We start from the raw sequence: 26991 nt of genomic DNA on the forward strand, positions 1-26991 counted from the left end.
TTGTTGTTTATAATGTTTACTTCTTTTTAAAGATTTTGATCAGGTTAAGTAAACTCTGCATACAGAATAAAAAGTGTCGGAATCAACATCAACGATTACTGAAAAATATGGGGGCTCATTCTGTGGTGTTAGATCTTCTGCAGATACCCTATGAAAAGGTTTGTCCTTAAATACCTTTTTCTTTAACTTTGTATTTTGATACAATTTTAAGTGTATAAAAAAGTGAAAGAGAGCTTTTCTTCTCTTTACTATTTGAGATTGAGTCCCCTACCTGATCACCGTCATCTTGGAGCCAGTTAGTGTGTATTTCACGCAAAGACATGGTTCTACATGACCACACTACAGCCTTCCAAATCAGGAGGGATATGACATTTTGCTGTCACCTAATCCCACACACCATTCAAATTTCTCTTTGTCCCGGGAGTGTCCTAATTGACACAAGGATCCACTTTAGAAACATGCAGTTTGGGGTTGTTATGTATTTAAATTTTCTGGTGCTGGAACTCTCATGTCATTGATACTTTTAAAGATAGCCACTTATCTTGAAGAATGGCTTCTAATTTGGGTCAGCTGTTATGTCCTCATGGGATTAGACTCAGTAAAGCATCTTTGATAGGAACATAGCAGAAGGATGCTCAGTTCTTCTCATTGCTTGCTAGTAGGCAACGCATGATTTTAATTGCCCCATTATTCATGATGTCCGCTTGGATCACTTGATTAAGGTGGTGACTGCTTGGATTCTCCACTGTGAAGTACTCACTTTCCCTTTGTGATTATTAAGTATTTTGTGGAGTGATTCTGTGAAACTAAGTAAATATCCCATTCTTCATCTAACTTTGAGTACATCCTTTCATTTACTTGTATCAGTGTGGACATGCAGAAGTTCATTTTACTCAATAGGTTATAATAGGGTTCTATCATTATTTTGACTCACAGTTTTCCCCAGAACTGGCCAGTGAAGCCCGTTCAAGCTAGATTCTGTGTCCTCTAACATGTCCCCATCATCGTGATCTGGCACAGTAAAACGTTCCAGGTTCATTCTACTTCAACTTTGAATCAGCCATTTCTTCAAGAAGCCCTGGTTCTATTTGATAGAGAGTGATCTTTAGAAGCAAAGTTTTGGAAAATGAGTGTGCTCGTTGCTATTGGAATGTTGCATTTTCCATGTCCTCTGAACAGACAAAGTCAGAGATATGCATATGTGTGTGTGTGTGTGTGTGTGTGTACATGCACATACATACATTCATGCACACATAACATATCCAAGTTACATTGACATTTGTTTTCTTATCTGTTTATACATTATTGAAAACCATGTTTTCATAATCATAACTCTAATTTCAAAACCAGAGTTCATGTTAGTTTCTCTTTTTCAGTGCTATGTATCCATTCTCTAACAGTTAGAACCCTGTCCTCTCCCATTGTCTTCTTAAGACAGTTACTTATTTATAGGTACCCAGTAAAAAAACGTCTTCCACCGCACTGCTGCCACGCCTCCATATGAACGCCCACCCCTTTCATCGGCCACACTGGTCTCTCATATCACCCAGTAGGAGATCTTTTCATCTCCTTTGGTGCCACCAGGCCAGGCCAGGCCTTTCTCTGTTAGGATGCCCTCCTCACTTGATCTTCTACTGGGTTGTCTGCCTTTCCCCTTTAATTACTTTCTAATATATAAATTTACAAGTCTACCATTCCTAAGGTGGCATAATCCAGCCTGTGGTAAAGAATGCCATTGAAGAATTCTTGGAAGCCAACAAAAGATACTAAATCCTCAGTATTTATTCTCTGGATTATTTTATCTGATATTATAACATGGACATTGGACACATGATTAATTTCTTTCTAATCATATAACTGAAGAATTGAACATTTTTTACTCCTTTGTTTCTATGGGTTTATTAAGTTTTAATAACTAGATTGTTTAGAAATAATAATAAAAATAGAAAAGAAGTGAGAAGAGAGTTACAGGAAGCAGGAGCTGCTGTAGCACTGGCCCCAGGGATGCCCTTCTGCCCTGCTGGCTTTTCAGTGGGAATTGGGCATTTCTGTGACTGAAGTGTCTTCATTGTCTTCTAACTATTCCTGGGTTACACAAGTTGAAAGAAAGTGTTAGAAGATTTTGAAGTTAAATTTTCCCACTTTTATTTAGAAATGGGGTTATTTTTAGTCTTGTTAGTCTAATTGATTCTTCCCTGTTTTAAATATGAGGAAATGGGCCTATTAAGGACTTTAGGCTGCTTGCTTAGTTATAGATGGCATATAGACCCTTAGATTAGGAAAAAGGAAGACATTAAACACAATTAATATCAGCTACGACTCAAAACACAAATTCATTCTGAATCTCTAATAATGGCCACATGACAAATGGGCAATGCATTATATATGAAGTTATTAGATGATTTCAATAATGTCAAAAGACCACTTTTTAAAAATTAAATTATTTATTTATTCTAGTTTGTTATACATGATGGCAGAATGCAATTCATGTCATATTACACAAAGAGAGCACAAGGAGGGATGGCAGAGGAGATGTGGGCCGGGTGGGGAGAAGTGGGTGTTCAGAGATGGGGAAAGGCAGATAATATTCAGAAAGACTGGGGCAAAACAAGGACGGGCTGGGAAACAAAGGGAGGGTCTAAGGACTAGAACCCAACAGATATGAGGACAAATAAAGAGAAGACAAGGAATATCTAGAAGTCAGGGAAGTGGCAGGGGCAACTATGGGAGGTGTAAAAACATAAAGGCACAGAGAAGAGCGACCATGAAACAGGCAGAGAGAAAAAACAATGTCCCCCAGACAAAGGAACACATTTTTTAAAAAATAACTTTTATTTTTCAAAAGTTAATATGTACTTTCCAGGAAACATAAAAACGTAAGTAAAGAAGAACGTCATCCAGTCACAAGCAGTTTAGCCAGGACTGTCCTGGGCCCTGCCTGTACATACGCAGCATCCTGTTTTGTGTGGTTGAGATCATAGACCTCAACTGTGGTTTTCCACATCATGAATATTCACCAATTCAAAAATCCCAAGGCTACAGGAGTATTTTTTTAAACCAAGCATATATTACACCAACTCAATTTGTTAGGAAAAAATTATAATACTGACTTTCTTGGGAACAAAAATTTCACCAAAGACAAAAATGGCATCAGGATTCTAGATAGATGAATTGGCAGAGTTACAATTAAAAATTTATATGCAAATTTAAAATACTTAATACTCAATTTAAAATGAGACATAAAGCAGCAGGGTACACTGCAATAATGTTTCTAGGAGATTCATTATCAGATTTCTACTACTAAAATATTAGCAAGAAAGCATGTTCCCTGTGAATTAAAATATTCCAGCAGTACAGTCAGAAGATGCACACACACCAGTGGCTCACATCAAAATATAAATCCTTGAGCACTTGTTCCACTTTCCCCTGTGTACTTCCTTCTTCCCCTCTTCTCCAGCCCAATGAACAAGTTCTGATACACACTTTGGAGAGATAAAACAATTCCATGTCCAAGATGCATCTTTTCTATCAATTATGACACTAAGATATGTATGAGTTAGCTAATTTACTAGCTCTACTTTTTATGATATACTGCACATAAAACAATGATTAGACAATCAGAACTAATCTAAGGGGCACAGAACCCTTCTCTCTGCATACTTTCTCCTTCTCCCACCCACCACCAAGTGAACAGTCAGCACATTCTCCATGATGTCAAATTTAATATTTCCATTCACCAAAATGGCAACCATTCTTAAGTAGTAACAAAAATACTTAAAGGGCATTACTTTACCCTCTAATTTTACCATATGTTGGGTATGGGTAGACATCTTGAAAGACTAGATGTTTCCAACAAGGACTTAAATGTTTTGCTGTGTATATATTATATATAATGGACAAAGAAGTCCCAATTTTGCAACATCTCATTTCTACATATGAAAGAGGTTTCTGGTGTATGACAGAGTGGTTAGTATAATTAGCACATTTTGTCTACTTTGTGTTGAAATTCATAGGAAATTCTGTCCTCCTAAATGACTTTTGAATATGAATTTGTTTGACAATCTCTAAGCATTACATATGCCTGTGCTTGTTCCCTAGACTGAAAGTAGAGAGAAGGAACTGGGGAGGGAAAGGTTCAAGGATAAACGGTCATATTAGAAGATGTGTCAGATTATAACCATTCCTACAAGTGCAATTTTATTTACCAGTGCTGTGTGCATAGTGAATAAGTTCTTATAGGAAATATTTAGTCCTTCTAGATATTTAGAAGTGCTTGATATATTTAGAAGCAGAAGTAGTAAAATAAAATTTTTGTAAATATCTCATAAAAACTGGTAGGAAATCTCATGTTTGGAATCGTTAAACCATCTCTGAACAGTTTACTATCTATACTTTTTCATTGGGTTGAGAGATTGGGGAGGAAAGAAGTTGCAAAAGGTGTTTTGTGAGAGTATGCTAGAAAATTTCAACTTTCCCATTGCCTTTGATGTTATATGCATTTCATTTAAACCTTGCTGCATTTTACATTTTGTGTACATACTGGACAAAGGAGTCCTAATATTGTTAAATCTACTCTATAGATATTAAAGAGGTTGCCAATGTATTACAAATATAGAGTTAGTAAACTAACACATTTTGTGCAATTTGTGTTATAACTCATAGAAAGATAATCTTCTGAAGGAATATTTTTTTGATAGTATTTGCACTCAGGTTTGTTTCTCTGTATCATGTGCTACTCTTTTAACTTACAGAATGATGAAAAGATGAATGAAGTAATGAATCTAGCCCATACCTTCCTGCAGAATTTCTGCAGAGGAAATCCACAGAATCAAATTCTTCTTCATAAACATCTGAATTTGTTTTTAACTCCTGGTGTAAGTATTTTAGTGATTTCTAATATTTATAGTAAAGTATGCATCAGATTAATCTTAGTAGCACTAATTAACAGAATTTTATTAATCCTTGTCATCTCATTTCTTCCTTGTAGGTATTCTCTCCTTAAAATTGATCATCTTTTTATTTCTATTAAGGACTCTTTTAAAGTAAATTTAGAAATTGCAAAAATTTTATATGCAAATGACAATTTCATTTTTTCATATACAGTTTAATGTTAAAACAATGATAAGGTATAACAAAGAACTAACTTAATAATACCGTAAGATAAAATATGGGTAACTTGAAGATAGAGTTAACTCTCGCCTTTTAAACATGTTTAAGCAGATCTTAAGAAAGAGCTGACTTTGAATAATAGATAATTAAATTAATGTCAAGAACACTATTGCTGACATGTTGTACTTCATGATAATAAGCTTCTGTCTTCAACTGAGTTCCTTTGTGAGCTGAATTTCTTTTAATGGTTAATGATCTCATTGCGTTTTGTAAAAGACTTGCACAGAAAATTCACTTGGGCTTCATATAAAATGTAAAGCTGATCACAAGCAGGAAAATTAGTCTAATTTTGTAGAATACAAAATTGATCTTGTCATTATTACAAAGCATGTTCCCTGTTTAGCTCCTTGAAGCAGAAACCATGCGGCACATCTTCATGAACAATTACCATCTGTGTAATGAAATCAGCGAGAGGGTTGTGCAGCATTTTGTGCACTGCATTGAGACACATGGCCGCCACGTGGAGTACCTGAGGTTTTTGCAAACAATTGTGAAAGCAGATGGTAAATACGTGAAGAAATGCCAGGATATGGTAATGACAGAGGTGTGTTCTTAGTTTGTATTTTATCAGTTTGACCTAAACAATATGCTCGAATGTGTATTTTCTGTTAATTTAGCAGAAGAAAAAAGTCAAGCAACCATTTTGGAAAATTATTTCATCATGACTCCTTAAGCACAAATATATTTTGCTTTAGTCCAATGAAGCAACACATTACAACTTAAGTTTATGATTTTCTAAGAGTATTTTCGTTTGATTCATAATGAATTTGGGTATGTTAAATAATGACTAAAGTCTTACCATTTCACAAGCTTATTTGAAATTAAAGTAAAAAATTTAGTATTTTAAAGTTTTTAATAATACAACAAAGAGATAGAACTCTGTTTGTTTAGTACTTTTATTGTTCTGTTTCTGAAATGTAGAATGGGTGTTCTCTGCCATATTTTGCAAAGGCTTCAAAAGGAACCAGTCGATTTAAAAGCTACTTGTTGGTGCTTTATTATAGCAGGTGGGAACTTGCTACTTAGAGTAACACAAGAATCTATGAAGAATGAATGGCTGAAGTACTTAGTTTATTTTGCCCTTTTTATCTTGATGTTTGGTATCGAGTGAGATTTACATAAAGAGTGAGTTACTCACTAGGAACCAAGGGTGAGACTTTGGGGAATTGGCAGCCCAAAGAGCCCATCTGGATAAATCACCACTCTGTGACTAAATGGTTCTCTTGTGGCCTGTCTGGATTAAGGCAGTTTCAAGTCATGGCTACCAAACTGTTACACTGTATTATAGACTTTGTTGGTTTGGGGACAGTTTTGCAATAATATTCTTTCAAGTTAGGGATGGGAGATATTCTTGTATTGATTCAATATGAGTCCCTCCTGCCATTTAGAAATCTTAAAATTAATTCAGCAAAAGCTTAAAAATTTTAAATGTCAATTATTGTTATTAAACATTGTAAGGAATGTTTTACACTTGTAAAATTTACCTTTTTACAAATTATATTTACATTCACATTAGTTCTTCTTTAATGCATAGAAATGTGTGGGAAGTAATTTGATTTGGATTCTGATCACCAAAGAAAGAATTAGAATGAGAGAGTAGCAAATATTTAAGCCATCCCTATGGCATTTATCAAATGATGTGTTTCCATGTGTGAGGAAGTATTTTTAATATTATGTTAATATTTAATATATTTGTGATATGTATACATTTTTCTTCCAACAAAACTGCTCAATTCTTTGGCTTATCAATTTAAATATGATAAAAAGATTAAAAATTGTATATCTATTGTTCCCCACTAAAATACTCATATTGTGTTCAGAAAATTGGTCCTCGTAAGAGATAAACAATAATATTTTATGATGTTTCAGCAGTAAAATTGCTACTTGCTGGAATTTTCCACTAAAATTATACAATAAAATCTGAAGGAAAATTCATGTCCTAAAAGCCCTTACTATTCATTTCTTTGTGTCTCATTTTTTAGTAGTCTTCTCCTTATTTCTCCCTCTTCTGCTTTTACCTCTGTTTTCTTATGATGCTTTCCCAATAAACATGGAGTTTTCCAGACTTTTGTAGATTTATACTTGGCTCAATGTACTTGCTTACTTATTTAGTCACTATTGAAGTGGTTTGGGGTATATCATCCTGTTTAGTAAAAATTAGACATAAGTGATATCCAGTGCTTTGGCAGTAGAGTCCTCTAATATGGAGGGAAATAAATTTATTATTTTATAGGTTTGATTTCAGTGTCTAACTCACTGATAACCACCTTGCTACTGTCCATGTTGTCTAATTCTTGCCACCTCTGCCGCACCTATATCTCTCTGCCTCATTTTGTAGCTTTCACAACTTGGCACATGATTATAATCTTTTCACCATTCTTCCTTGGCATAATGATTCCTTCACGGTGTTATCTATGCTTTTTATAAAGAGATACAACTGTTTTTAGATAGATCAAGCCTTTGAAAATAAAACACAAGAATGAAAATTTGGATAGCAATGGAGATTCTCTTATTATCATTTCAGTTGATAAATGGGGGTGAAGATGTGCTGATCTTTTACAATGATAGAGCATCATTTCCAATCCTTCTCCACATGATGTGTTCAGAGAGAGACCGAGGGGATGACAGTGGCCCCTTAGCCTACCACATCACCCTTGTGGAGTTGCTGGCAGCATGCACAGAGGGGAAGAATGTCTATACTGAAATCAAGTGTAATTCCCTTTTGCCCTTGGACGACATAGTGAGGGTGGTGACCCACGATGACTGCATCCCAGAGGTAAGCCTGGCAGAAGCTCAGTAGCTGTAGAACCATCATAAAGTTTTGAAGTACATCTAAGTGCTGGAAGTCTCCCATACTAACATTTATGAGATCACACATATTTAATTGAGAAATTTTAGTTAGCTATATAATTTGAGAAATTTAAAAGAGCATGAAAAGATATATATATTTTAGTTATATAAGAAACTTGGAAGCAGAGTAAAACTTTTTTAAAGTATGGCTCCTGTTAGTTTACTGGAAGCTACTAAAAATGTCTCTTAAATTTTAAACATGGTAATCAGATCAAATGAAAACTTTACTTGTAGCCTGTAGTATATTTTTGAGCATAAACAGGCACTTCATAAATGATTTATAATCATTGATTGGAGAGGCTAGGCTAGTGCTGCAAGATCGCACACGGGACTCTGTAAGTTTACTTTGCTTTATAATAGATGCGTTCTTGAAAAATACCATACACAGTTTGCTTTGTTCATACATCCTTCTTTACCCTCTCAGTTTGATTTATTTTTTTATTTTTTATTTTTAGTTGTAGGTGGATACAATATCTTTATTTTATTTGTTTTTATTTTTGTGTGGTGCTGGGGATGGAATCCAGTGCATCATGCATGCTAGGCAAGAACTCTACCACTGAGCCACAACCCCAGCCCCTCAGTTTGGTTTTGATGATATGGGGGGAAAAAAGTAACAGAAGCTGATTGTCTGCTATCAGGGTTCTATTAATGAGGCTTCCAGGAAAGTACATTTTAATAATTCCTTTCTTTTGTACTATTATGGTATATTATTGAAAATTTTTCAAATGTATGATATACTGAAAATTATATGAAACCAAACATTTTAAATTACAGTAACTTAAAAATGTGTCAGGGGAGTTAACTTTCCCATTTCTAAATAGTCTTCTGTAGTGATGGACTTTAAAGAAAATTTTTGGAAATTCTGTAGGATTGTTGACACCTCAATCCTAGGGTATTTCATGCCTTGATTTGTTTGAAATAAGATGGCAGAGAGAATATAGTATAGTGAGGAAATCTACGGGTTCTGTCCTTATTTGTGGTCATGGTTTTGGCCATGCCTCTTCCCATATGCAGCTCCCCTGAAAACACCACCCTTACTTCTAGGTTTGTGTAAATAATTCCCCTTCACCCTTTAGAATCTGATCTGGGCCTTACATCTTCAGGAACAAGTGTCCTGGTCTCTTGTAGCAGAGAGTCTATGAGTCTATAATGTGAAATTTGTCATTTGAATTTTATTCATTAGTAAATATATTTAGCCCTCATACTCTTTTCCAAGATTATAAACTCAAGGAGAGTAACAGTTAGGGCTGTTTCTGTTCATCATTACATTGTCTGAGATGGAACAATACTCAGTACATATGTTTTGAATGAATGAACAAATGAATCAAAGGATGAGTCAAAGTCCTGGATCATTTACTGCCTAGTGATATCACTGACTCCAACATATTACTTAATTTTTCAATTTTCAGTTTCCACAGTTTTAAGATGAAATAATTATAATACATGTCTGATAGGATTGTTGGAGAATTGAATTAAATAAGATAGCACATACAAAATGCCTAAGGTGTTTGGCACACAGTAAATACGGCATAAATATTTGCTTCTGTGGCCTGTGATGGCATGCTGACTGGCTCAAATATTTCCCTATCTATGACCATCCTTGACACACACACCTACTTTGGATGGCTTGTGTTAGACCCCAGTCAAGCAGAGAAAATCACCAAGGTATGCAAGCTGGCCCTATGTTCCTGTGGTTCTAACTCTAACTCCATGGATCCCCGAAATAGTTTAATTAATTTTTTTGTGTATATACATTTTTCTTATAGATTTATAGAAATTCATTAGATTTTTATAATGAGAGAAACAAAGAAAATAAAATAAAAAAATGACTGCCCTGTGTGCTTTCCACATGGTATATATTGATGAGACTCATCCTAATCCTTCATGAAGAATTTTGCTGATTCTGAGGAATGTACTCCATTCCCAAATAATACTTCTTTTTTGTTAACTATGAGTTTGTTTTTTCCTCTGGATCAGTAGCATAAGTTTCTTTTTTTTTAATGTCAATGAAGTATTATTTTGTCAACATATTTAAGCATTATATTAGGACTTCTGGTTGCAAGTGACAAAGACCTAACAAAGTAGTTTAAACAAGAAAGGGAATTTAAGGGGATTTTACTGGCTCTTGTACTTGGAAATTTGAAGGACTATTGTTCAAGTGGATGCAGAGGTTCAGAATTCTTTCTGTTGTCCCTTGTTCCTTTGTGTCTTTGCCTCATTCACTTCTTCTGGGTATAGTTTTTCTCTCCACACACCTAGCAGATAGTTTCTTGAAGTTCAGATTTATCATGTTTCACTTTAGTAGCAGGTGAGGGCAGGGGTCAGGGGAGAGAGAAGGGAGAAGGGGCAGGGAAAGAGGGAGGGAGAAGGGGCAGGGAAAGAGGGAGGGAGAAGAGGAGAGAGAGAGAGAGAGAGAGAGAGAGAGAGAGAGAGAGCGAGCGAGCGCAAGGGAGCACCCCTGACCCCTAGAGTCTCTGTGATAGGATGAGGGGCTTGGTTTGCATGAAATGCTCGTTCACATATCAGTCCCTGGGCCTACAGACCTCAGTACTAGATCATATGTTCACCCCTGGATTGGAGTGGATTGTCCTGGAAAAAGAAAGGAAATGGGAATGCATTCTCGGTAGATAAACATGCGGTAATATACTACAGGAACTAACACATTTGAACCTTTTGTAATTGATATTTGAAAGTGATCACTAAAGAAATTAACTTTCTTTTGAATTTGAAATTTACACAGGTTAAAATTGCTTATGTGAACTTTGTTAACCACTGTTATGTTGACACTGAAGTGGAAATGAAAGAAATCTACACAAGTAACCACATTTGGAAATTATTTGAGAACTTCTTGGTGGATATGGCAAGGGTAAGTTGCGCTTTCACCTTTAAACACTATTCATGTTTAGTAAGGTTCGCAATATATGCTCTGACTAAACAGAATTAAACAGCTGAGATTTCCATCAAACCTACAACCTTTTGCTTCACTCTTACATTCATGAAGTTGTGAATGAGTTCCACCAGATTGTAAGATTTAATGTGTTAATGTCCACAAAATTCCTCGTACAGTATACGTAGTACTAGATAGTGTTCATTTCTTATTTTTACAAATGATATTTGTCTGTTATTAAGTAGAATTTTAGTAGCATTTTTACATTGGTTTGAGAAGACATTTGGCAGAGGTCAATTTGTAATCAACTCATACCATGAGTGCAATTAACACCACAGGTGGGGGAGGCCTCCAGGCCTCAACCTCCTCTCTCAGGCAGGTAGGCACTTGACCTGACTGCAGACTTAGCATTACTCATTATTGCTCGTTCAGCCTTCCTTGGAAGCATGTTGGAATAAGTTAATCATGTGGTGTTATCACTCATGTCAGCAAAACCAGACTCTGCTTTTGCTTGGAGTCCATTTCCTCTTGTTTTTGTTTTGCTCTGTTTGGGGCAGGGTTTAGGAAAGGATGTGTGGAGCTGGATGGCATATTCTAGATACTGCTCAGCATGTTTTTGCTCTGTTATTACTAAGTAAATGAATGAATAGATAAAGAAAGGAAGGAGTGAATCTTCGGTTGAAAGATAGCACTGAATTCTCTTTAGTATGTGTTAGTCCTTCCTTTTGCAAAGTGAATTCTTACAATGTCCAGGGTCTATTATTTTAAAAATTAAAAAAATCTTCTTTAGTTTTTTCTTTAAAGTAATAGGACATGGAATGAAAATAAGCCTTTCACTGGCAATGCTGTATAGATAACTCCTTAGACCTGTTATGAGTTACGATGGCCTGTGCTCATCTCTCTAGCCTGTCCATTCCTGAGTGCTGGTAGCTTTGTAGAGGCTTCATATACATTTCTTTGTTAAAGGATTGGTGAAGCCCTTATTTCCACCATCTTTCAGAATGTCATCTCACTGCCTTTCTATAGCCCCTTCTAGAAGGAGGGACAACGCAGCAGATACAGTAAAACACTATGACCCTAGATACCCACGAGCACCTTTGGAAAATACAGTGGGCCCTGTACTTTTCCTTTCTACTTAGCCACAGTTTCCAGGTGAGATTCACTCATTATACCTTTGGGTGGTTAAGTGTGTGCCATCTCCACTAGGTTCAAGTTCATGTGAGGTAGGGTAGTTTCTGTTTTACATCATTTTCATCTGACTGGAAGCCACTTTTACCTTTCTCAGGTAAATCTGCACCTGTAAAGAAACCACTCTGTTTTATATGAGATTTAACATAATACTCATATGTATTCCCACTGGCTTATGAAAAGTTAGTATCTAGCCAGATGCAAGAATGTGAAAGAGTCTCTAGAGTCCTTGAAGTAAGGATGATTTCTGTGCCAATGCCTGAACTTTAAAATTGCACGTGCAGGAAGATGCTAAAGAGATTATGGACTGATTTGCCGAGTTGCACGCACTGTGCTACTGAGTAGAGATAAGCCTAAGAAAGACCAAGGGCGTATTCTAGGCAGCGTGAGTTATAATGCTAAAATGACTTTTTTTTTTTTTTTACACCACAGAAAGCTGATGGTAACTGCCATTGATTATGGCACCTTGGAAACACTTTTCCACTAATGCATCTGGAAGACAAAAGTGTATATATTTATGTTCTTTTTTTTTTTTAAAAAAAGTATGCCTGTGGGAAGGTTGCTTTTTGTTTGTTTGTTTTTCATTTTAGCTGTTTTGACGAAGCAGATGATTCATGTTATTTATTCTGTAGTCTCTAAGGGAATTTCAAGACCTTCTAGGTCTATTCACTTTTCATGTCTAACCACAACGGCTTAACTATATTGTGAAAGTACTTTTTCCTTCTTATTTCCCTCCTGTCCATATTTTAAGGCAGAAGTTCTCTAATCCACTCACCAGAGTTGTCAGGAAATCACCCTTTCTGTTTCCGGAGAGAAAAGGAAGCCTGATTCTTCCACATCTGGAATTTCTTTCTTCTCCTATAAAAAAAGATTAAGGGGCTACTTCAAATGTTTAGTTCAAATTATAAAATAAGTATGGTTAAGTGAGTAGAAATTGGTCTTTCCATTTAGTAGGGTAGTAGTTCTCAAGCTTTAGAATTACTTGGGGACTTATTAAAACACAGATTGCTGGGCTCTGACCTGAGAGTTTCTGATTCAGTACCTGGAAGATTTGGCATTTTTAAGATCCAAGGTGATGATTTATAGTTGCTGGTCCAGGGAACACACTTTGAGAATTGCTTTAGTAGAGAATGGTGGTTGAGGGTAGGTATTTTACAGAAGGTAGCCAGATCAAAGTCTGTGTCCACACTGGCTATGGTTATCTTGGGCAAGGTACTTAGCAGTCTCACCCAAAGTTTCCTTATTTATATAATGAATAGAATAATAACATATTCCTCATGGTGTTCCTGGGAAGATTCAGTGAAATAAGGCATACAAAACTCTTAGGAAGGTGCCTTCTAGGAGAGTGGGCAACTTCACCTATATCATTATCACCAGTATTATTGAAAAGTTGTATGGAGCCTAGCAACTTTAAAGTGCTTCCCTGAGACCTATACCAAATAATAATATTGAGTATAACCAAAGGGGGGATCATCCAGCACAGGTAGAAACCCAAAACTAGACACAAAGCTGGACATGCACAACGGTAGTTGATGAGTTGTCACAAAGGGCATGAATCAAATTCAGATGTTACAACAAAGTTATGAAATCCCATGATACTCAATTAAGTGAGAAATGGTGAAGAGAATCTGTAGGAAAGTATATAGAGAGTATACACGTGTGTGTGTGTGTGTGTGTGTGTGTGTGTGTGTGTTTTGTGATAGTGAGGATCAAACCTTAGGCCTCATGCATGCTGGGTAGAAGACCTCTACCCCTGAGCTATCTCCTCATCCCTTATTTATGATAATTTTGACCTTGATATTCTTCCATCAGTAATATTGAACAATTAAGTTCACAAAATATAAGTGTTTATTAGAAGCAACAAAATTTCCTTGTCTGCAGTCTATGTTGAAATTATAAAATTAAATGAATTTAAAACCTAGGTTGGCCTCATAATTTTATATGTGGGTTCCAATGAGATCATTTGCTAGGTGACTCCACTAGCTTGCTGTAGAATGGGCAGCCTTTCCCCACCCAACTTGTCAATTATTTCATATTTCCTTCACATCTTTCCATGAACCTATGAAGTCATTTGTGGGATCCTTGTTTTCATATACTTTTGGGTTCCCACTAGTCTGTCTGTGTTTCTCTTTAAAGGTTTGGTATTCAGGTTGGAGCCAACTACTTTATGCAGGGTCTGGCCAGCACAATTATGTTTTAGTAGAAATTTGGAGAAAATTTTTGTTTAAAAATTAATTGTTTAAAAATAAATGAAATATTGACACACAGTAGCACTCATTCTGCCTTCCGCCTTTCTTCCCGAGGTTTTCTGGAGCCAGCATGACAGGGGCTTTTTGGTTTTTTCCTCTTTTGTTTGCTGTGGACTACCGCCCTCCAAAGAGTCACCTCTATTAGGATCCTTCATTCTCTTGTTTGTATCTCCTTGTCTTTTATCATCTTAAGACCCATATAAGAAAATATTTCTTCAGAGATAATTTTTAATAAACTGGTGCCCAATTATTTCACATACTTACTCCATTCTGATTTCCTGACAGAGGCAGCATCCATGGGTTGTAAATACACCAGATTCAGGCAGGTCACAAAAGCTATTAGACCCATGAAAAGTTGTTACCCTGTCTTTTAGAGCATTTAATGACAGCCTACTTTGATCTATGCTCTAATGCAGCTAAAATTGGTGTTTGTAGGGCAGGAATGCTTTTCTTTAGCTTCATAACTGATTGTTGTGGTGAAGTCAGGGGACTTGAGTCATTATGAGAAAGCACAAGGAGGAAGGTGGACTATGATCAATGTCAGCCTCTGATTATGTATATGTTTTTGAAGATGTTCCCAATTTCACTATCGATTTCAAGATCCTATAATACCAAGACTAGTCTAAGTGATATACTGGCAGAATGAAATTAGACCAAGGAATAATTTAGGAGGCACACCTAACACAGTGTCATATCATTGTCCCATCAGTCATTACTTAACAAGACAAAGATCTAAGTATTTCATTTTCAGATAGATCACTTGAGTAAAACCATACTCTCTTTACTTAACTTACAAATAGGTAAAAGGTAGGAGAAAAAATGTGATTTATATGTACTTCGGGGCATACTTTCCTATTTCTTTCATTTTATAGGATTAAAAAGATTTATTTTTCTTTTGTTTCTTAAGTTGAATGAACCATTGATAAGCCTCATTTTAAAGCCTCCCCCCCCCCCTTTTTTTAGTATGGTCTCATTAGCTAGCATTGCAGGGAAGTGAAAAAGTATATTCTATAGATTTTATTATTTGAGTAGCACCTTTTCTCCAATTGTAATTCTATTCATCTCTTTAACTTTCATGCTGAATTATAATGATGGTGTCCACCTGGGTTGAAGAGCTGATTTGCCTGTTCTTTTTTTTTTTTTTTTTTTTTGGTACCAGGGATTGAATCCAGGGGCACTCAACCAATGAGCTACATTCCCCAGTCCATTTTAAAATTTATTTTCTATTTTTTATTCTGAGACAGGGTCTCACTGAGTTGCTGAATGTTTACCTGTTCTTGATGATTGGTTGATTGTTCCCTGTCTGGCATCATATTTTCTGCTCTTCAGATTCTTTGCAGTATTTATTATGAACAATAATATTTGTTATTTCTTCAAATACTTCTTCCTTTGGGCCCCAAGATGAGTTCTATCCTCTTTGCCTTCCAACTCACTAACTGCTTCTCAGTCTCTGGGCTCTTTCCTCTGCATCTTTCCAGCTTCCAAATATTGGGATGTGCCAGGTTCACACCTTGAACTTGTTCCGTTCTCTGACTATAGTCACTTCTTGCTGATCTCATCTCTTCTCTTAACTTTAATACTGGGTTGATTGAAGCCTAGACTTTTCCCCTGATGTCCAATCTTACATATCTGTCTACATGACATATCCATTTGGCTATCTGACCTCAAACTCTTTATTCATTCCTATGCCCTGCTGTAAAACAATCCCTTTCTAAATCTTCAGCATTGTAGTAAATAGAAGTTTCATTCTCACTCTAGGTATAGGAAAAAATCTTAATGTCATCTGTAAACCATTTTTTTTCTTATACCTTAAATCCAACCCTTCAGCAAGTTCTGGTATTAAAATGTCCCAAATTTGACTACTTTTGAACACTTGGATCATGATCACCCTGTTCCAAAGGACCACTGTCTTGTCTGGAAGAAGTGGAAGAGGTGCAGGTCACTGCTCTTCCAGATTCCTTCGGAGACTTTATGTCTTACCCAGAGCAAAACTTCTGCATGATTTGACCTTCACCCTGCTCTCGCTCCATCCCCTGGTTTTGACGTTCTCTTATCCTGTCCCCAGCTAGCTTCCTGTTCCAGCTAGTGTCCTCCTTGCTGCTTTTCCCAACATGCTCCCATCTCAGCACCTTTTCCTGTATGCTTGACCCCTCAGTTATCCTCATGACTTCTTCCTTCTCTTCTTGCAGGCCCCTCCCCATAAGCCACCCTTTTAGAGGGCCCTTCTCTGAACACCTACTATCCTCCCTATGCTTGCTCCATTTTTCTCAATACAGTTTACCACCATCTGACATTTCTTTATGTATTTGTTTCTATTTCAGGAGAAACAAATGAAAGACAGGGATTTTGTCTGTTTCATTTAGTCCTCACCTAGAACAATGCCTCACAATAGTAGATATTCAGTAACTATGTATAGAATAAATTAATAATGTCACCTGAAGTTAAGTTGACTTATAAAGTGGATTTAGAAACAAAGTAAGAATAGTCTTAATACAGAATTAACTAGGCATGTCAGTCAAATGAAATAAATAGCCAGAAACATCCCTTTATATGTGTAAGATCTTAATGTATAATAAAACACTACTCACTAATGAGAAAGGATTGGTTATTTCTAGGGATCAGCAAACTTTTTCTGTAAAGAGCATATAATGAATACTTCAGTTTTGTAGGCCACTATTATAACTATTATAGCAATTATTACAGGGTAAGAAGCCACATACAATACGTAATTGAGTGGATATGGCCATATTTGACCCATTGCCTGTTCTTAGATAATTAAATTAATAATATAAACTCCATTAAAGTAGTGATTTTTGTATATTCTGTTCACTGATGGGATTCTAAGTATGTAGAACATTCTTGGCATGGAACAGGCACTCAACAAAATTGTTGATTTAAATTAAATCAAAATGATTTTTGAGGACACTGGTTATTTGAGGTGAAATGAACTTACATAATATGGTAACAATAAGAAAAATGGATTTTTAGGTGGACAAATGGAAACTAAAAATGAGTGGAAATGTAGATGAATATATTTGGACGAGAAAGTTCTTTTTAAGCATAAAAGCAATGAATGAAATTCGCTAAGGAATATTCTAGACATTTCACTGTTTGAAGATTTAATAGTTACTTAGGCACTTAAAAACTTTCCAAGTAAAAATTTCAGAAAACCATCAAAATGGAAAAAATTACTATATACTTTTAAAAGTGTAGTAAAGAACTTACATATGTTATTAAGGAAAGCACTAACAGTCTAATAAAACAATGGGAAAAACCAAGCATTTTTGATTCATTTTTTTTTGGCATTTAGGATTTATAGAAAGAGTAAATATAAGTAGTTAATAGACCTCTGAAAAATGTCCAACTATTAATAATTTTAAAAAATACAAAGGTAAATAAGATCCAATTTCCAACCATCCTAACTGCAAGAGTAAAAAGATAATATTGGTAATGGTTCAGGATGCGCATTTATATACCCTTTTGATTAGATGAGAATATAATTTTATGCAGTCTTTCTGTATAAAGTTATATGATATAAATAATGGTATATTTATATTATTTTATTTATATAAAGAAATATTATATAATTTTAAATATATCACGAAATTTAACTTCCAAGAATCTGCCCTTGGGAAATAATTTAAAAACACCATCAAGGATTTATAGTCAGAAAAGTTCAACTTAATTTTATGCTATTATAAAGCAGCAAATAATTTAAGTACTGAACTTAGAAAAATGATTAAATAAATTCTGACATATCTATATGATAGATGTTGAGTCAACGAGACTGTTTGAGAGCTTTTAATGTGAGAAATGCTAATTGATGAAGTGTTGTATAAAAAGGAAGATATAAAACTGATTCCAGAAGAATCTCAGTTATGTAAAATATATATGGCAGAGGAAAAGTATAACAAATAATTTTTCAATATTAGCAATAGTTTTATCTAAATTATAGGATTTTGGATAATTTTGTTTTCCTTTTTATTTCTCTTTAGTTTTCAGAGTTCCTGTGATTAATAATTTTTTTTCTGTAATAAATTTAGAATCTAAGAGAACCAATTTGGTGAATGAACATGTGATTCTCGTACAAAGGCGATACAGAAAGCAAACACTTGGGAAAGTTTTGGCCTCACAAGCAAAGGAATGTAAATTAAAATAAATATGAGATATTACCTCAGATATTTAGAGGAACATTTTTGTTCTCCTTGAGGAATAATAAAATGATCCTTGGGATTTATTTTCTCAGTGATCAAAGGTGTGCTACCGGCTCTAGTGCATTCTTGCCCTGTACAAGAGCCGCTTGCCATGTGTGGTTATCTCAAGTTAAATTTTAATCAGAATCAATTAACTGCAATTTAAAGTCAATTCCTCAATTGCACCAGCAATATTTAAGTATTCAGTAAGCATGTGCATTATGGGCTTCTAAATTGGGCATCATAGACACAGTTTTATTGGACAGTGCTGCTCTAGCATCTGGTAATTTATTTAGCATAGCCTGTCATCTTTGGGAGGGTACCAATTACTTTTAGAGCAGAAGAGAGGAGGGACATCGTATATGATAATGGAGAAATTCAGACACTTGATAAAATTTTTCATCAAATAGAATACCTACTAAGTGCAGAAGTGCTGTGTGTGTAGTGGTAAGCACGACAGATTGGTTCCTGGCATCCAAGCATGTGAATTCTAATTGTGGAGACAGTTTGTTAATTGCTTTTGCCCCAGAAATCTCCACGGTTGCTTCCTCTTTCAGTTCTTCATTAAAATTAGATGTTATGTAAGAAATGTAAATAAATTGTAATGCTCAACATAATCACCCCTCCTCTATACCATTTGCCTCTATTTTCTCTATAGTCTGTTTTTTTTTCTTGATTTTTTTTTTTTTACCACTTCACATGTTCTGTATTTATTAATTTGTCTGCGGAGTGCCTTTCTTGATTGAAATAAGGTCTCTAGTAGACGACGGACTTTATTTTGTTTAATCAGATATTCGAATTCCTAATCCAATGTTTAGTTTGAATTTAAAAATTCAAGAAGCTGTATGATAGTCATGAATTTCAACAAATATACAATAAAATTCATCTGGAAATAAAAGAGGACAAATATTTCAAAAGGTGTATTTTTTTTTCCTGGGAAAGGTAATGATGGTGGATACCTTTTTTCAAGCTGGAAAACACATTACAAACTGAGAATCTTTTATTTTTATGCAGTTGGATTAAGATATTTTGAAAATCCTTGGTGTATATAAAAATTTAGAGAGAGATTTAAGTAATTAGTGACATATTGTAAGACCAACCTGAAGCCACCTAAGAAGGAGGCAAGAAATTACTATTCAATAAATGTTTGGAGGGCAGGTGAGTTTCAGTATGGGGAAAAAAATAAGCATTTTCTGCACGTTAGATTACCTACAGCAGCAAAATGCAGATAAAGAGTTTAAAAACTAGAATAAAAATGTATAGACTATAATTTTTTTTGAAGAAGGGAGGTTTTGTGTTCTTTATGTTAAATAAATAGGTCTGATCAAAATAAGTAGTAGGGCTTGAATGTTAAAAATTAGTTTACACAGTGAAACAGAAGGATGTAAATATTCTAAGAGTCAGAGTGCACAATCTGAAAAGAGCTTATAAAAGGTCTATTAAACTGATATATAATGTACAGTCATTATCCAGGTTGTTGGAAAGTGGTTTCCAGGGCTTGAGTTTCTTGTACAGGACAGAAAACAGACATGAAATGATGACATAAAAGTACCCAGCCTTGTTAACAATGTATGAAATACAAAATGAAATAACTTTTAGGTATCATTAAATTGACAAAATAATTATTATAATATGTAGGCGTAGCAGTCTGTTCAGTAGGAAACAAATGGCGTACTGGGAGAGGTGTGGGTAGGGCTGAAGGAACCAGGAACTGGGAACAAGACAAAGCTGGTACTGCCTAGGGGCCTGAAGGGGCAGTGGGCAGCACAGTGTTCCTGTCAGGGGGCAGTTTGCAGACATGCAAGATGGGCTCCAGTTGGAGGTGGGTCCCCAGAACATGGAAGTCTCAGAAGAGAAAGGGACGTGGGCATGGGAGCAGAGGTGGGTAGGTACCTGACCTCTTTCTCTTCCACTCTGTGATCTCCCGACAGTGCCCTGCAGTAATGAAACCCAACCAGAACCTGAAAGCTAGAGCTAGTGATGGTAATGTAGGGACATCCTATGTACCCATGATTGTTGATAGCATCGTAAATTTATTTAGAGGATCATCCCAACAAGTAGTATAAAACTGTCTACTCACCCTCATTTGACTCGTTCTTGGGTGAAATATACCCAAAAATCTGAAAGTAAAATTGGTAATCTCGCATAATTCTTTGTGATAGCCTAAATAAATAAAAACGAATAAATAAAAGAAATCACATAAAAGACTAGCAAGAAGGAAATAACTAAGAAAATGATTTGTAATTTTTGGTAATATATACCTCAGCCCATTCCAAAAATAGATTAAAGCATGAGAATACATTAAAATGATGGAATAAATATAGCCTTTTAAAACAAGTTTTTAGGTAATGACAGTACATAGAAATGTTTTATAGGAAATAATGTTATGTCATTAATACATGAAAGCGATTGAAACTTGAGAAAACATGTAAAACACATAAAAGATAATTTAATGTGATATAATTGTATTTGAGTCATTTCTGATCTTTGTTGTAAAGAGGTAATAAAAATCAGTAATAGAGAGGACAAGGAAATATTACACTATTTATTAGCTTCATTTCCCCTGAAAATTTCTTAATAGATTTTAATAAGAAAAGTAGTTTCCTGGGGTTGGGGCTATGGCTCAGCAGTAGTGCACGTGCCTGGCATGTGTGAGGCACTGGTTTCGATTCTCAACACCGCATATAAAATAAATAAATAAAGGTCGAACAACAACTAAAAAATAAATAAATAAAAGAAAAGTAGCTTCCTACATTTCTTGGCTATTAATGATAATAAAATATGGGATGCCATTCATATGAGGCAGAAAAAAAAAATAGCTTGAAAAGAGAATAGGTTTTGCACCATTTTGTAAACATAAGAGTTTTTACTATTCAAGATTTTGAATAAAGACTTTTATCTAGAAATAGATAACTTTTATTACTCTATTGATTGAAAGGGAAATTTCTGGGTGGTGCTTTGGCAAATTTCCAGTTTCAAGTAATGCAGTGTGATAACTCTCATAACTCCAGAGAGCTCTACATGATTGCATGTTGTATCATGAATGAAGAAGGTCACTCTTGCTGGTTGTGCCAGAATTGGTCTGCTACAAATTCAACATTATACAGTTTTATCCTCCATATCAGAAAAGTTCAATGTAAAAGCCAGTGCTAGAAAGGTACCAACAGAACTAAATCCTAATTCATATCCATCTTGGGAAAATCAATTTTATATCAGTTCTGAGACCACATGAAATGTTAATTCCAGGTTAGAGTGGCTCACAAAGATAGCCTAGCTCAAAGTTAATGAACAAAATAAAAAATAAGAGTCGTTAGTTATTTTTTTTAATTAGTTTATTGATTCATTCATTTCACAAACATTTAAAAGTCCCCTCTTATACACAGTTTCACTTTCTGCAGTTTCAGTTATCTGAGGGTGACAGAAATTTGAACGTATTAAATGAGCAATTCCAGAAACAAACAATTCATAAGTTTTAAATTGCATGCTGTTCTTAGTAGCTTGATGAAATCTCACGCATCTTATGTCATCCGTCATCCCATGCCCTCTGGCCCAGGATGTGAATTATCCCTTTGTCCAGCCTATCCATGGCATATATGCTACCTACCTGCTAGTCACTTAGTAGACCCCTTGATTATTAGATCCACTGTAGCAGTGTTGCGGTGCTTATGTTCAAGTGACATTCATTTTACTTAATCTTGACCCCAACACACAAGAGTAGTGAGTGATGCTGGCAATTCACATATGTCAAAGAGAATTTGGAAAGTATTTAAGTGAAAATAAAATAAGATTGTGGGGGAAGAGAGAGACCACATTCACATAATTTTCATTCCAATATATTGTTGTAATTGGTTCATTTTATTATGTTGTTGTTAATCTCTTCGTGTACCTACTTTGCCACTTAAACTTCATTGTAGGTATGCATGTATAAGAAAAAATATGTATATTTGGGGTTTGGTAGATGAAACATGGTACATGGTTTCAAGCATCTACCAGGGGTCTTAGAATATATCTCTGTGGATAAGGGGGACTACTGTATTGAACATCTTGTATGTGCCAGACACTATGTTATATACTGGGACAAGAGCTGGATTACATAACTTGGCATCGTTTATTTCCTTTAATTGTACTGTTCCCTACTATAACCCTATGATGTTAGTTGTACTGAAAATCCTTTAGTTCTAAAAACATCAGATAGGTGCCATTTAATAGAGGGGAAAAAATGAAATGGAGAAGGGCTTAGATGCAAACTTGTCCTCTTTCTTCTCCCCCATTCAGCAATTGCTAGCTTTAGCACTTCTGTTTTCTAAACTGAAAACATTGGAACACATGGTTTGAGAAAGGAATTTTTCTCTTTTATGAATTTGTATGAAGAGTTTTAAAGCAATATCAAATGAAATTACATTTACTTATTCTTTTACTTAAGCACCTTATTGAAAAGACAAAAATCACATAAAAATTTGGGTTGCCTAAGAACATCTGGAACATATGGCCACCATATTTACCCACTACAATTTGTCAACATTTAAATTTTATTTCCCTCTCTGTTTTTCAGTCTCTTCTCACACCCTCTGTTCTCCTCCTTCTCCTTTTTATCTCCATGTTTCCTGTGTGCTTTTTATGTGTTTTTTTTTTTTTAATTATACATCTTAGCATTTGCAATTTCTCCACCCTGAGACACTTTGAAATTTATAGTTTGGCAAACTGGCCAGTTTGTGCCTCATTTAATCAAATGTAAAGAACAGAGCAGGAAGCAGGGCTGTTTTTTTTTTTAATATATTTTAGTTGTTGATGGACCTTTATTTTATTCATTTATTTATATGTGGTGCTGAGAATCAAACCCACTGTCTTACACATGTGAGGCAAGCACTCTACCACTGAGCCACAACCCCAGCTCCAGGGCTATTCCTGTTTGGTCTGTCTGTAGCTCTAGTTTTGTGCCTTCTTGCTTACCCTACTCTGAGAAGAATGCTTACAAAAGTACATTTCCATGCTTCCAAGATCATCTGTAGGTGAGAAAGTCAGAATAGTTGGAAAGGGTGTTGACTTATCTTCTCTGACCTTTCTGGTCTCCCCTCCAGATATTTTCTTTGTTTGCCCTGTCCAGTTTGGGTAAAGTGCATGCAGACACACACCACCATTGATTATGTCTACCACTTTCTTATACTTAAGACTATTTCTTCTTTGGCTTCTTCATGTTGAATGGGAGGAAAAGTGTTTTCCAGGAGAACCAAGCTTGAGGACTAGGGGACAGGTTTGGTGTGCAAGGGAATGGAGAAGCCAAAAAAATCAAGAATAAGCAGCTTGGAGTCTGTGAAGGAATTCTGATCCCTGGCCGAGATGAGTCAAACTTGAAGGAGAAGCTACTGCAAAATGATACAATTTTAATAGATTGGGGGCAGAAATGTTTCTAATCAAAGCAACTTTAAAAAGGATAAAGATTATTATGGAGAGCTATTTCAGGACAATTTTTTAGAAGATTCCTATGTTGAGTTATGATGCAAAGATGGGATGAAGCACACTGAGTTGTTTTGCTCTTCTCTCCAGGTCTGCAACAGCACCACAGACAGGAAGCACGCAGACGTCTTCCTGGAGAAGTGCATCACGGAGTCAGTCATGAGCATCGTGAGTGGCTTCTTCAGCTCTCCTTTCTCAGACAACAGTACCAGCCTCCAGGTAACTGAACCAAGAGCAGAAGCATTGTTGCAAGGAATTTATATTCTTGGAGTAGGAAAAATCTACAGTCTGGTTCAGAAGTTGTTCTCTACATTTCTTTTCTTTTCTTTCTTTCTTTTTTTTTTTTTTTGTACTGGGATTGAACCCAGGGGAACTTGAACACTGAGCCTCTTTCCCAGCCCTTTCTTATATTTTATTTCTATACAGGATCTTGCTGAGTTGCTCAGGGACTCACTAAGTTGCTAATATTGGCTTTGAACTCGTGATCCTCTTGCCTCATCCTCCCTAGCTGCTGGGATTACAGGGATGTGCCACTGTGCCCAGCTGTTTTCTGAAAAGCATTCTTCTTTCAAATTATTCCTATTTCTGAACCAAACTTTATTTTAAGTAAAGAGACCCTATCTTGAAATTGTGTTATTTTTCCTTACTCTGTAAGCAGGTTGACATCTTTCACATCTATATGTTGACTACACGCCAAGTGTTGAAATGATGACATAGTTCTTTAAATGGATAGGCATTTTAATCCAATAGTTTTACTTTGGACATTTATCCTAAAGAATTAGTGTAGGTTTATATATTAAAATTTTCATCCAGGTATTTATAATATTTAAAATTTGATATCAACCTTAAATGTCCACAAAGGGAATAGCTAAATAGATTGTGGTGTATCTGTAGAGTATCTTATTATGTTGCAATTAAAAGTCATGTTTTAAAGGGAACGTTGATTGGTAAGGAAAATGTTTATGAAGTAATAATAGGTCACAAAATTTGTGTTATAGTATCATTCTATACTATAGTTTGTGTGAAGAATACATATGCATATACACATAGAGAAACTCAGGAAGTAAATACTGCTGACTCTCTCTGTAGCTGCTAGTTTCACATCTGAGGATTCAACCAACCTTGGATCAAAAATATTTGAAAAAAAAATTGCATCTGGACCAAACAAATGCAGACTTTATTTGTCATTATTTCCTAAACAATACAGTGCAACAACCATTGATATAGCCTATATATTATATTAGGTATTAGAAGTAATACAGAGATATTTAAAGTATATGGGGGGGATATGCAGAGGTTGTATGCAAATATTACACAATTTCATATAAAAGCCTTGAATATCTGTGGATTTTGGTATCTGTGAAGGGTCCTGGAACCACTCCCCCTTCAAATATAAGGATGACTCTATCTTTAAAATATCGTTACTGATTATCTCCACATTGAAAGATTATTGACTATTTTTATTCCCATGGTTCCCAAATACTCTCCAGTGACTATATATTACTCTTATAAAAATATCATTTCAATTGTATTTTCTTTAGGGAAAAATTTTAAACAATTGTATAGAGATATAAGAAATTGTTTTATTTGTTTATTTTTTAGTTGTAGATGGACACAATACCTTTAGTTTATTTATTTAAATTTGTGTGTTGTGGAGGATTAAACCTAGTGCCTCATGTGTGCCAGGCAAGTGCTCTACCACTGAGCCACGACCTCAGCCCCATGAAGTTGTTTTTGAAGTTCAAAGCGGCTGTCCTTTCTATTTGCCCATCATATGAAATCCCACCAGCCAACCAAACCCAAAACACTTTTGTATTTGTACTTGGGAATACAAAAGAGATTTATAAAAACTGCTTAGGTTCATGTCATTGGCTTAAGAAGTGGCATATTTTCTGATTAAGAATACAGTTAAAATGCAAATGACTGATTTTCTATAGTGTCTGGTACAGTGCGGATTATGAAGTGGGTATAGAATAATGTTGGCTGAATGAGATATATATTAAATAACACTGAAAGTTGAAAAAATGTATTGCATTTTATTTTGATAAACCTTTCTGATAATGCGTAGATCCCACATCAGGCATGTTAGTGGCTTATTGGCACAACTTGCCTTGTTTCTTTTTGTTTTCAGACACACCAGCCAGTTTTTATTCAGCTGCTGCAGTCTGCCTTCAGAATTTACAATTGCACCTGGCCAAACCCCGCACAGAAAGCCTCAGTGGAATCCTGTATCAGGACTTTGGCAGAAGTGGGTAAGTTCATGGTATGCAGTTTGACTTAGTTATACACCTCTTGACAAAACTAGACTTTTGGCTAGTAGGCAATAGAACCAAGTTTCCAATTTACAATTTAGTAAGAAAACAGGTATGATTTCTGTATAGTCGAAGAGCAATGATCAGAAAATGATTCTGAACATCACAGGCTTTTTGAGAGGGGGAATGTATTTTTATTTCTAAATTTAAATGTAATAGTATTGTATTTGACACTTAAAGTATAACTCAATAAAATTTTAAAGTCATGGTTTTAGTTGTTATCTCACATTTCATTGTAGAGTGGGTCTTGTCTATTAATAAACTGACTTACTGAGACTTTGATACAGCAGTAGGATGTTCTGAGTGTTTTTTAGTGTTCTAATTTTGTTTGGAATCCATAAGTATTTCTTGAGAACCTATTAGATGTTGAAAGATTCAGAAATTACAAATGAAGTGGGAGGCAAGGGGATCATAACATTAGAAAAAGAGTTTCTTACAGATCCCTGTGTGAGTGTGTGTGTGTGTGTGTGTGTGTGTAGGCTGGTTAATGAAGGGTGGAGGGCAGGAGGGAGGAGAACTATAGACGTGGCTGAAATGAAAAAAAGGAAAACAAAGAGGGGCTTGCTCATTCTTTGGTGGTTCTGTGGGTGTTGGGGAGGGCAGTTTGTAGGGTTTCATTGTCTTTGTCACTGCGACTGTTAACATTTCCTGAGCACTTGCCATGTGCAAAGCTAAGTAACTTACGTGCA

General features: G+C 35.4%; 1 protein-coding gene across 2 annotated transcripts in view; it reads left to right on the forward strand.

Annotated features, from left to right (window-relative positions):
• The window catches only part of Itpr2 (inositol 1,4,5-trisphosphate receptor type 2), a 481279-nt gene that overhangs the window by 212683 nt on the left and 241605 nt on the right, over positions 1–26991 (forward strand). For both annotated transcript variants that reach the window (XM_027934069.2, XM_071610047.1), the window contains 7 exons: positions 33–158; positions 4752–4874; positions 5513–5713; positions 7694–7945; positions 10760–10885; positions 24081–24209; positions 26122–26242. In XM_027934069.2, the coding sequence (XP_027789870.1) occupies positions 33–158; positions 4752–4874; positions 5513–5713; positions 7694–7945; positions 10760–10885; positions 24081–24209; positions 26122–26242 (1078 nt within the window). The remainder of the gene's footprint in view (positions 1–32; positions 159–4751; positions 4875–5512; positions 5714–7693; positions 7946–10759; positions 10886–24080; positions 24210–26121; positions 26243–26991) is intronic.

The sequence above is a fragment of the Marmota flaviventris genome, chromosome 3 (assembly GCF_047511675.1).
Source record: "Marmota flaviventris isolate mMarFla1 chromosome 3, mMarFla1.hap1, whole genome shotgun sequence".
NCBI lineage: Eukaryota > Metazoa > Chordata > Mammalia > Rodentia > Sciuridae > Marmota > Marmota flaviventris.